Source organism: Oreochromis niloticus, linkage group LG9 (assembly GCF_001858045.2).
Source record: "Oreochromis niloticus isolate F11D_XX linkage group LG9, O_niloticus_UMD_NMBU, whole genome shotgun sequence".
Taxonomy (NCBI): domain Eukaryota; kingdom Metazoa; phylum Chordata; class Actinopteri; order Cichliformes; family Cichlidae; genus Oreochromis; species Oreochromis niloticus.
The window spans coordinates 17,010,899-17,023,336 of record NC_031974.2 but is presented as its reverse complement, the minus strand read 5'-3'; the positions used below and the strand labels follow the sequence as shown (position 1 = coordinate 17,023,336).

The 12,438-nt window shown below is 40.6% G+C and overlaps 1 protein-coding gene across 4 annotated transcripts in view; it reads right to left on the bottom strand.

Moving 5' to 3' along the window:
- The window catches only part of dlgap1b (discs, large (Drosophila) homolog-associated protein 1b), a 95,516-nt gene that overhangs the window by 23,868 nt on the left and 59,210 nt on the right, over nucleotides 1-12,438 (bottom strand). For 3 of the 4 annotated variants that reach the window (XM_019363096.2, XM_005448919.4, XM_019363095.2), the window contains exons 5-7: nucleotides 11,029-11,206; nucleotides 10,246-10,371; nucleotides 8,791-9,046 (exon numbers count right to left, since the gene is read on the bottom strand). In XM_019363096.2, coding sequence (XP_019218641.1) covers nucleotides 8,791-9,046; nucleotides 10,246-10,371; nucleotides 11,029-11,206 — 560 coding nt within the window. The remainder of the gene's footprint in view (nucleotides 1-8,790; nucleotides 9,047-10,245; nucleotides 10,372-11,028; nucleotides 11,207-12,438) is intronic. The other variant, XM_003439219.5, reaches the window with a different exon arrangement.

Here is a 12,438-nt window from a genome sequence, read left to right as displayed (position 1 = left end):
TAAGTGCTTGATGACTTGGTGAACTGCCTCTATGTGGTTGAAACATAATGTTGTGCATGTTTCTACAACAAATACTTATTAAACTTCTTTAACGACTGGGACTTTGCCTTGAGTTTTATAGCTAAAGGCTTCACCCTAAAACCAGTGCATTATATTGAAATTTCTGATTTTCACTCTGATTTACTGAAAGACACTACAATAGGTCATTTAACTAATTAGGTTGCCTTTGAGGGATACATTTTAATGTGTATCCAATTGAATTGAGGTTTGCAAATGTGAAAAGGGCTGGTTACATTTGCAAACAGCATATTCCATTAATATTAAAGCAAAGCACTGCATGCATCTCATTATGATCGGGAGCTGAGCCCCCCTAAAATGTGAACCTAGAATCGCCCCTGGTCTGACCTAAATAACTAGACCTTGCAGATGACTATGTTGTGATGCTGTGCCAGGGCTTACTCTGCGCCATTCAGGCCACACCTGTTCCCAACCCCCCACCCAGCCCCATCAGACATATACCAAAATAAACCAGGAGCTGGAACACGATCAACATTTCTGGGCTTTTATGAGCGGAGGCTGAAGGCATGTAACTTGTGGCTAATCTCACAGGGGAGATGTACAAATGGAGTTCAGTTTGGAGGGAAAGTAGCTGCAGAGGGTCTGAAAGTTAATTTAACAGCATTTTACACAGATGACTCAGCAGAAACTGTTAAAACTTTTAGATTTCACTTGATTTTATAAGGTTTAAAAATACCACGGAAGGTAAGAATGTACTTTCCTAAAATTAAAGATTGCATCACATAATTTTATTCTCCATTAACATTAAATGAAGCACTTTGGTCATCGTTATATATACAGATTTTAAGTCATTTCATTAGAAGCATGAATAAGCAGAAAGAACGGGATGGGCACGGATGATCTCAGTGTAAAGAGTGTCACAATAAAATTTCCGCTCTGGACCTTCGCAGTAAAATGCCACTGACGCACTTTAAAATTAAAAAGTATAACTTCCTGTATTTGACAGGTAGGTTTTACGTACATTATTTCTACTGTGAACACCACTTCGACCCTTTAAATATCTTTATCCGAATTATTCAAATAGTCTAACACAATTTCAGCGCGTTACGGGTTCACATTTCGCTGCGCATGCTTTTATTTTGAAGGTGTCACCGCTCATCTTCCCCGCTTCTTGCCGCAGCTCGCCTTCGGTCTCACCTCGCTCGCAAACGACAGACAAACACAACAACAGTTTGTACTCACAAAGGTGTATCCAGTAGTCACACATGGCCACCAGCGCGCTGTACAAACACTGAAGTAACGGCATGTGAAGGGCGAATCGGCAGAACTGTGCTGAGATGAATCTTCTCTCCCGGTTTTCCTCTTTCACTCTGACGATATTGGATCTTCTGTCAGGATGTAGACGCGCCTTGATTTCGCCCCCTCCGCCCCGTGCAAGCAAACTTAATAAGTCATTCAAGGGTGGGACAGTCCCGCGTACGGTCACAGTGAAAACTTTACGCTAATAAAAATCCCCCCTCTCACTTCATTATTGCCCCTGTTGCTCAGGGATTTACTCAGATATTCAAATACGTATCGCTTTTTAAATCCTAAATTGGCACCACTATTGCTTCATTTTTAACTTGTACATATGTCGCATAACTTATCTAAACGACAACTGCGCAAAAAGTATCGAGCCACTCCTCATCTTTTTATATTTTTCTAGGAAAACTGGACATAGTTTGACTAACTTAAAGAAAATACAGCATAAGGCAAAAAAGAGAGTTTGTACAATTCCAATTTGCTTTAAAGTCAATGTTTGGTGTGACCACTTTTGTTCTTCAACACAGCCTGAACTCTCTTAGGCAAGCTTTCTTCTAATCTCTTTAAGTAGTTTTCAGGAAAAGTTCTCCAGGCTTCTTGAAGGACATTCAAACCCCACACTACTTCAGTAATGTTGATGTCCCTGTGACTGATAGCGTCCCATTGTCTGTTTTTCTATTCAGGTATGCTTTTACTGCCTTGGCAGTGTGTTTGGATCACTGCCATGCTGAAAAATTAAGCCATTGCCAATCAGACGCCTTTGAGACAGTAGCTGCATAAACTGAAGGGCCAGATGCATCTGTCAGGTCCTGTGTCACATTTTTGATGCATCCTGCCCCCACCACCAAGTTTCTAATTAGTTTTTAGACCTGCCTATTCTTCTTTTGTTCTCCACTTCTCCAGTTTCCTCAAAATTTCTAAGGACGCACTGCACACCATGCCAAGATATGCCACGCGTCTGACTAATAGCTCACCTTGCCCATTAAAAAAGCAAAAAAACAAAACAAAAAAACCCCAACAACACTATTTTAAATCTGTCAAACTGTGACGAGCTGATAGTAACAAACGTCCTAAATATACAGTTTAAAATGGGTGCAAAGTTGTCTGTTATGTGCACACACAGCACTGATTCATCCCTTGAATTAGGTGCCTATTTTATACTTAAATGATTCATAGTTCAGTGTTAAGAGCATAACATACAAACACACATAAAGCATTCCTCTGAAAATGGTCAGGTACGAGGAATAAACCAAAAATGAGTGAAAAATCAGCCCATGTCCAAATAAAAACCTTGAAAGGCCTTCAGAAAGCCCAGAGCACTGGAGCGCTTGAGAAAAAAATTACAAAAAAAAATAAAAAATCACCTTGGAAGCAAAACAAAAAGAAATTAGGGATGGCTCAAGACTTTTCACAGTACTGTACATATATATATAAAACAACTATTGTATTTTTTAAAACAGTTATCTTTAATCCAGTTACACTACCCTTTTTTCTTCTTTTTAAAATAGTCATATGTTTGGAGATTTAATACCTAAACCACAGGAGATCCCTTAAAATGTGGAAATACTTAGAGTATGTACAATAGCCAGACAATATACTCATGCTCCTACTGGAAGCCAATTAGAAGTCTTCCCATTCTAGCTATCCTCATGTGAGATGGTGTGCCCAAAGTTGAGAACTTTACTTCTTTTGTAAACCAAATTTGAGAGCAACACCACTGACATGCCTACATATACAACTGGAGTTCCTCTAATGTGAAAACTCAAAAGCACAAAAATAGCCAAACAGAGGATGTGATTCATTAACTCAGTCTGATGACTGCCACCTTGTGGTTTAAAAAAGTGTCCCTTTGCACTAAGCTGTTCCTAAACCCAAGTGGCAGCAATTTTATTGGAGGGTTAGCCTTTGTTATTGCACACAGTTCCTATGGGGGTTGTGGGATTGTTGGAGTTATGATCTTCTTGTATGCAGATTATATAAAATACAATCTTTTTTGTTCTCCCCAACATCTGCCTGTATCTAATCCCTTTCATTTTATATTGAAAATGAACTTGCAGAATTGGCCACCAGTCAGAATACATGGCAACGACACAATAAAAAATAAGTTGATTGCCCTACATTTTCAGTCCTGACCTTGCTCTGATCTCATCACTCATCAACGGACACAACCGGCAAGCAGATGGCCAAATCCACAGTAACTGACTGCCACAGCCTGAAGCTGAGAAAACCTACTCTGTGGTCATTGTTCACGCGACTGATGGATCTGTCAAACTTAATGCTGCCACAAAGGCCTTTCACCTGTAGTCCTCCTTAAACACACCTTGAGAGAGAGAAAAAAAAACATAGGAGGACACACAGAGAGAGCCCAAAGTGGCATTTTTCTTCCCTTTTATAACATATGAGTCACCCTGACATATGACACACAAAATTCTGCCTTGCTCTGGGATATTTGCGTGGGCTGGTGGAGGTGTGAGGGGAAATCTGGCCCAATGCTTGGCTTGATCTTGATTCGGCCAGACTTCAGTGGTCTGTAACCCAGCCATATATATTTAGCACATCCAGAGATATTTATTCGCACAAGCTCTCTCAGAACAGAGCTCCTGGAAAAAAGCCAGTGATGGCAGTGATTGTTTTTAATTGGGTCAAGCTGTCTTGTAGTTTTTCATCCGCCCACTCACAGAGCTTCTGAAGGAAGAAAGAGCAGAGGTGTGGTGCTGTGTTTCACTGAGCCCCTGGGGGCAGTGTTGTACAGGATTTATCTCAGCCTGCAGTTCTCTACTGTAAGGCAGAGTTTGGAATACACAGGCAGGGCTAGTGATTTCGACAGAGTAAAGCCTGAAAACATCGCAGTAAGTTTAGTGTCCCACACTCAGACCAGTATGTTGAGTGTTTTTAAACATAGAAGACCAAATGTGGGAAAATGCTGCTGTCTGTAACTAATAGGAAATACCAAAACCAACAAGGTTTCTGTCATTTTCTCTGGTGACACCTTTCCACTAACTCCTACTGTGATTAACTGCCACTACAGTAAGAGCGCAGATGTTATTATATTCTAATCTCCCGGAAATCCCTCATACCCATTGGTATTAGATATTTGGTCCATTCAGAGCTTATATCTGTAAATTACAAATATTTACTACTGATGCCAAAATTATGTTTTTATCAAGATTTATTTAAATAAAGCCAATAAGCATATTTCCTCAAAATTTAACCTTTTCTTGCAGGAAATAAGATTCCCTGTCATTTATACTGTGCTTTTTATGAGATCCCCTATTGACTTTTGGTGCAAATACCAAATTTACAGAGGTTTTCTTAGCAGAGTGTATTACATATTTGATCTGGTTACGAGAAGTTAGCCTACACTTACTCCCAGCAAGATCACATTTGATGTGCAGAGGTCTTTAGAAAGTGGTAGAGAAGTAATTAAGAAAAAACCTAATCAAATGAAAAATTTCTTATTTCTTTCTCAGTTTATGTGCTGCATGTGTTTTTTAAATGCAGCACATAAAGCAACTCAGCCATTCTCTTCCTGAGCAACTAAACCTTTATATTAATTTGCATGTTTAATTATTCTTTTGTCTTTTACTTATACTAAAACATTTTTTAACAAAAGCGGCCAATCTAAACTACAGTGATATATGACAAGTATTTTATTAGTATTACATTTTTTTAATTACTCTTGTGCAGTGCAAGCAAATAGAAAAAGTATGCTAGAAGCTGCATAAGAGAACTAAACAAAGAGGTTGTTTTCCCTTGAGTGTTTGCAAGACCATTGGCAATATGGAACACAAGCATGCCTTAAATGCTTACTTAAGGAATGCTTTATTCAGCACAATGCCTCTGGTAGGGGCTGTAAAAAATTCACAGCCATTAAATCAAATATTGTCCTATAACTGATTACATGGAGCTAGGGTGTGAATACCCTTCTTTTTTAAAACCAAATCCTTTGGCACCTCTGAAAAATAGACGCTGGGAAATGTAAGGTTGGATAAATGACAGTAGGTCAGCGAGCATGGGAAACAGGGGGAGAGAAAGAGAAACTATAAGAAGCTATGGCAAAATTCCCAGACTTAAGATATGCATGTATACAGTTTCTAATACAAGGTCATTTACTCTTCCTGAAGAAGTACCACAACAGGTTGATTTACCCACACACCTAGCTTCGCTCGTATAAAGGAAGCGGCTCTAGCTGTTGAGCAAGAAGGCAAGGGAGGACAAGACAAAGCAGGGGTGAGGAGGTGATGAATATGTTAACTGGAGATGACGTGGGGGTGAAGGAGCCAGGGCTTAAAGGCAGTAAAATCCTCACATTAACCGATTGCTATGGATTTTCCGAAGCTTTAGAAAGAGGATCTGCTCCAGATTTTGTTAAACCGATCCAAAGGAGCTGATGTCTTGGCCAACGTGTCTGTTCGAGGCAATAGCAGTATGTCTGCGTTAGGGAGTTCGCAGGTTAACGTGTGTGTGCGTGTATGTGCCAGTTTAAGCGGGCACGGACGCGGGCAACAGCAGCCACAGCTACTTCACGTTCAAAGAGAAGAGATCAAAGGACAACCCTTTACTTCGGTCTCCTTCCTCGGGATTAAAAAGATCATCAATAATAATGGGCTGGAGCAGTGCAGTGGGCAAACCGGAGAGAAGCATGAGCGGAAGCTGATAGGTCTCTTGCCTGCTGTGTGTCTGCGCGTGTGTGTGTGATATTTTGGCTTTTTGCCGTGGGGACAAGTGGGAGCTGAAAACCATAAGTGCGGGCTGTTTTTCTGGAACCGGTGCTTGAACCAGCCTTCAGAAACATCATGCAATATTCACCACAACAACGTCTTCATTTCTCGCTTTGGGCTCCCAGACGATTTCCTGTGAAATGTATTAATGTGCGCGTGTTTGCTCGTGTGAGCGTTCACATCGTGAAACAACAGAAATAAACTAAACTGTAAAAGCTGTGAATGTTTGCTTAGGAGGACGTCACCGTGCCGACAGTTATATGTTCTTTATAGCCTACTATGTGAGAGCTGAGAGAGAGAGCGAGAGACTGCAAATGTCAAATGTCTGTTATGAATATGAAATTATAAAATGCATATTGTTTGCTGTATTTTCCCGTGGGTAAAGGGTACTTTGAGTACTGAGTGCTGTAAAATGCCAGCCTACAATAATTTTACAGCAAATCCCCATTATGTGCACATGTTACCTACATTAATATGGACAGGAGGCAAGGTTTACAGCTACCGCACATGCTGCCTTTGACGGCTGAAACACATTCTAGCCTTTTGATAGTTTCTAATCCCAAACAGCACCATACACCCCCCCCCTTGCTTATTTGCCAGTAATTTACTGAAATGACTAAAATGTTGAGATTTCCAGTTCATTTCCAAAAACAGCAGTTAGAAAGATATTTATAATATCCTTCAATAGTTGAGAAGAAAAACAGAAATCTTCGTAACCTCTATAAAATCTGATTATCAGGTTTTTAAGGAGTGTTAAGATGTGGGGGGTGTTGTTTCAGTGGTTCGAAACCATCTGCCATCCCTGTACTTTACACACTGCATTAGGAGAATATGCAACTCCTACCTAACTTTAACTGGATGATCACATTAAAAAAGTAATCCATTCAAAATGCAGACACAAAGAGACTTTTCCCTCCTCTCTCCAGTCTCCATCTCTTCTTTTACTCTTAATCGCGGTCTCGCCCCAGTGGGAGACAAAGGAGAGGTTGAGATAATTAATTACAGTGACTGATGAATTTGTAGTGAAGATCTGAGGTGATGAAGTGTACAGTAGTATAGTTATGACAGTAATCTGAAGCAATCCCCTACCTTTAGTACCAATCACAGTTAAATGCTTTCCACATCACCTTGTAATATATATCACTGTTCTAATGTCCCATGTTGCGTGCTTAAATCTTAGTTGCAACTGATTTTGAGATACCAGGAGGTCGGTGGGAAATAAGGGTCAAGGGTAACAAGAGGTCGACAAAGTATGACACAAACCCGAGACAGAATATTGCCGTCAACTGGAAGGAGTTGTGTTATGTTGCCTCATCAGTACCATACACCAGGCTATTATCTCATCTTTGAAATTCCAAAAAATAAAATATCTGTCCATCATCTGTCCAACTAAGGCATCACAAGGATGTTCATTAAAATGCCAACAGCTATGAGGCAACCGCTTCTAAAATATGTGCTACAGCAAAGAAATCTCTGCTTAGTCACCAGTCACCTGACAAATGCTTAAAGGTGTTGCCTTTGTGTTACAGATCAAGAGCGAGCCCTGCAAGGCGTGTGTGAGACAGCCAGAGAAATAGAGACTTCCTGTACCACGTGTAGCAGCTGTCTAGGATGAAAACCCCATTTTAGTCCCTACAACACTTCACCTGATAGATGATCTTCATTATCTCTTCCTTCCTCCGAGGAGGGAGCTTTGAATGTCTTCATCTTATCACTCTCTCCGTTTTATAGATCAATAAGTACTACCAAACAACAGAACAATCAAATGAATCCTCCATTGCCTTTAATTGCATTCCTAACTTGGCCTCTTCTTTGATATATAATCATAGAAACGGTGGGGTGCAAATTCATATTTTGTCTAATTTCACTAACTGGAGCAGGAAATGATAGTCTGCAAAGAAGTCAGTTGGAGCAGTTTTTAAAGAGCCTTAAATAAATGTTTGCTCAGAGTCAGTAGTAAGCCCTTTTAATTCACTGAACAAGTTTTGCAATTCTTCCAATTTGCAGTTAATGTGTTTAATTAGCTGGCTGTAACCTTTGTCAACCTGGTTTGGGGAAATGCTGTCTTTTAATTGGCATAATTAAATAATAATGGAAGCGAACACCAATGTGCGTCAGGCTATGGTGACTCAACGTGCACCGTGTAAGGGAATGACGTTTGGATTTCCAGCGGGAAGCATAGAAGCACCCAGTGCTGGATGCCAGCACCACTCAGCATCAATACTGCATGCAGTAATGCTGGAAAACTAAGCACTCCAGACCATGAGGCACACAAGAGGGCTAAAATAAGATCCAGCAGTCAGTGAGCTTTACAGCTCAAATAAGCTCTTATGCGAGAAAAAAAAAACAGTCCGGCATTCATCTTATTGTATCAGAGAAGAAAACTGGGTCAGATGGATAATAATATAGAGGGTCTGGGTCTGTGTTTGCAAAGTGAAACTAGTCTGCAGCTGGCTAACCGAGTCAGCTCTTTTTTATGGAAATAACCAAGACTGGGTTTCTGCAGAAGAGGGAAAGAAAGGAGAAGATTTGACTTGATGACCATCAATCATATGTGTATTGCATGTTTATGGATAAACTTTCCAGTGAAGTAACCAAGTAAAGTGCAGTATTAAGATATTCATTCAGAAATCAGAGTGCATCCATAAAATATACTTTCTAAGCTCATATGAATTTATAATAGGTTATGTATGTTCACTCAGTCATGAGCACATGAGTATGCATGCCTTAAGCACATGTTCCCACCCACCTGTGCTGCTCTGGATGGTTCTAACAGTGGTGGTGGTGCGTGGGGGTGAGTTGGTCCTCCTGCTTCCCACTGTGACGCTCCCCTCTTCCTCTTCCTGTGAGCAGCCTTTCTCTATGGCACGCACGTAGCTGTGGCTCCGCATACGGAAACACCCAGGCATGGGCAGGTCTAGGGCATCCACTGCTTGTGACTCCATCTCACTGAACACTGACTCACACACTGCCTCGATCTGCCCATTCACCTCCACCTCGCTCACCTGTGGAGGAGGGGAAAACAAACAGACATACATACAGTATGTGCACACAAACATCCACACAGAGGAAAAAGAGAACACCTTGAAAAATAACAATGCACAGGTGCACACCAGCACAGTGTAAGAGAAAGGTGAATGGACAATATATTACAGTAGCAAAAGCCAGAGAAACATCTTTTAGTGCCGCAAGAATTGCTGTTACTGTACTACTCTACTGCTCAAAGCTTCACCAGGCAGGAGTTTTATATACAAACACACTTAAAGTGCAAATTGGGTGCTGCAACATAACATTGGGGTTTCAGCGTTACCCATAATTTATGGCAGGCAGATTCACCACATTTGGTCAAAAAAAAAAAAAAGAGAGAAAAAAAAAGATTTTTGTTTTGTATAAATGCATCTCTGCCAAGGAGAAATAATAAAAACCGCAAAAATACTTTCAACAAAACATTTTTCAAATCTTTTGACTGAAATCCAGCCATCGAAATATTCGCTTGCAGTGAATTATGTTCTACAATTCTGTGCCTTTTGGTAAAGCGTCATAGATTATTCAAGCTTTTTTTTTTTTAGCACATCAAATCACAGAATTTCCATGTCAGTGCAGAGTACAGCAATTCATTTTTGTCACTGCTTTTACCTCCACGCCGTCTTGTGAAGCTTTAAGCCATTTATAGGAATTTACATATAGCCCACTTAAAATAGAAATACATTGGAGAAAAATAAAAGACTACCCAAGGGGTGCAGAGGGGGAAGAATCCCTGTAGGATAAAACTTCAAAGGGCCATACAACACAGTGAAATACTACACGTGTTATTAAAGGTGAGAATGGGAAGTGTCAAAGCTAAGACTACTGGGATTTGAAATGCGACTCAAGGACATCTAATTACACCTACATCATTAGCTAGTGCAGCTTCAAAACAGGGTCTAAAGCAAACACAACTCAGAAAACTTGCGACAGACTTGCAAGATGGGTGTGTGGGACAGACTGGGTTATGTGAGGGCAGATAACAGGAAAGTTCCCAGGATATCTTCACAGGGAGTGACACAAATGAAAGTAGCAGGACTTGGTAAGCAGAGTGTAGAGTCAGAGGTGTAAGTGCACATTTGTAGAGATGGGAATCAGGAAGGTTTGTGGACCTCGATTTAGTCTATTGACACCATCTGACACTAGATGCAAACAGTGAAATAGAGAACCTAAGCAGCACCTTTATTCTTTTTGTTGATGCCAGGTCCAGTGTGACATTCTCTTCTTGGCCTGCTCCATGCCAGGACTTGAAGGGATGTCTCAGGGGTCCATCATTCAGATGGTGAGGCAAACTGTTGCCCCTGGGCTTTAGAGGGGAGTACATATTCTCATTACCCCAGGCAAAAAGGTAAACTAAGCTCCCCTGTCACTACAAATAATGCAATGTATCAAGCACTGCTCAAAATCCCAAATGACTAACATCTTATTTTGCAGCTGCCAATACATTAACAGACCTCCACCAGGTTAGAGTGTGTCTTGTTTCCTGGCCAATTCTTCAGTATGTTCAATAACTGTCACATCACCTCAAATGCCCGTTATTATTTGGAACCTATCCGACTTTGAATTATTCATAAAAATCACATTGTTGCATGTTAAATGAGTAGCACAGCTTAAGCTTGTCATTTTGGTTCGTAAAATATGCTGAGGCAGAAAGAGCGTATTATGGCAAAGGAGGGAACTGAGGGAGGTCTGCATCCCCTCCTGTTTAATTAGCCAATCTGAAAACGCCGGTATCATCTGAGCTCCAGAAAACAGCATGCACACGTACACACTAATTAGGAGATTGGGGGTTTTCATATTTTTTCATAATTTGCCGGATGGTGACCTGATTGCTAATTTAGGTCTTAGAATGGCTACCGATAGGATTTCCTCCCGCTGCACAACTTTATCGGATGTAACAGTAGAGGTACGAGGGCTGTAGAGGCTAACAAAAAACAGGCATGGGACCCAGAGTGCCACCAACCTGGCTGATGGTGCTCATTGCTCTCATGTAGCTCTCGTTTCGGGAGCGGAATTTAGGCGAAGCCAGCAGCCCTGCTGGGTCCAAGCTGTCCAGACTCCTATTGATGGAAACCTCACTCACCGCCCGCAGATAGCTGTGACTCCGGATCTGCAGTTTGGGTGAGTGCTCTGTGGAAATCCTGCCATAACGGAGGGAAAGAAAGAAAAAAGGAAGGGGTAAAAAACAACAACAAAAAAAGTCAAAACAGGAAAAGCAAGAGATTAGTAAAAAGGTGAAAAAATGAGGATGATAAAGGCAGAAAAAGAGCAGAGGTAAAGAGGGGGAGATAACGCGATGAAAAGAATGCAAGAGAAGGCAATTTCAAGTACTTGGAAGTGTGTGAACCCAAAGATATGGATCAATCCACAATTGCTTCAGGACACACCATTATCTAATCAAACAGCATAGTTCTATTGAGAACCGCTCACAGTAGCTTAGGTAGTTTGTCCTTGAAGCTCCTTGTAAGCACTTTCTAAAACGCTTAATCATGAGAACTCTTGTATATAAGGATATGAACGTCTCTGTATCCCTGTGAGGTATACTTAATTTAGAGACTGTGACATAAAAACACAGAAATATATTTGATACACATCCTGTATGAAAGGTATCAATAGGTGTCTCATTAATTGTCACCTGCTTTCAGCCTGATTGCTTAGCATGCTTCACATCTATGTGCACGTGTGCATTTGCGCAAAAAAGGGTGCTTGCTGTTTAGGTTAAATAGCAATTGGATGCAAACTAAACAACTAATTAATCACAGCAAATAAAACCTAAAAAGCAGACTCACTTCATTCTTGAGGAACATGGTGGTCTACTAAACCAAGTGAGGAAAGAATACATCACAGATTATATATAAATTCTAAAATTAACGGTGCGAGCCACAGGCCCAGCGTCTTTTTGTAGCCTCTCTTATTCCACACACATATAAGAGCATCCGCATATAGATACTTTGCTTATACAACTCTTAGTCTCTGTCTTCAGGTCAGGTTAGCTTTAATTATGCATTTCTGCCTTAAAATAGAGCGCGGTTACCACAGCAAAGCAAACTAGATTACTCATTCTTGGATGGAAGATTGGAAAGGCGAGGTGAAGTGGAAGAACAGATAAACTACTGAGATAAGAATAAGTGTGCCGAATGGACAGTTATTAATTTTAAAACATGTCTCCATTTAGCCCAACTGTCCTCCTGGCTCTTTAATATTGAGAATAATATATTAGAAGCTACTCCACAGACACAGAAAAATTCATGAGTTAGTCATGCTGCCGCTTTGTTTGATCAGCGCAATTGATCATTTTGAGGTCTTCCATCAATGTTTTCCAATAGTTCCACTGTATTTTTAAGGAAAATCAGTTTTTCCACCAGGTGACAGG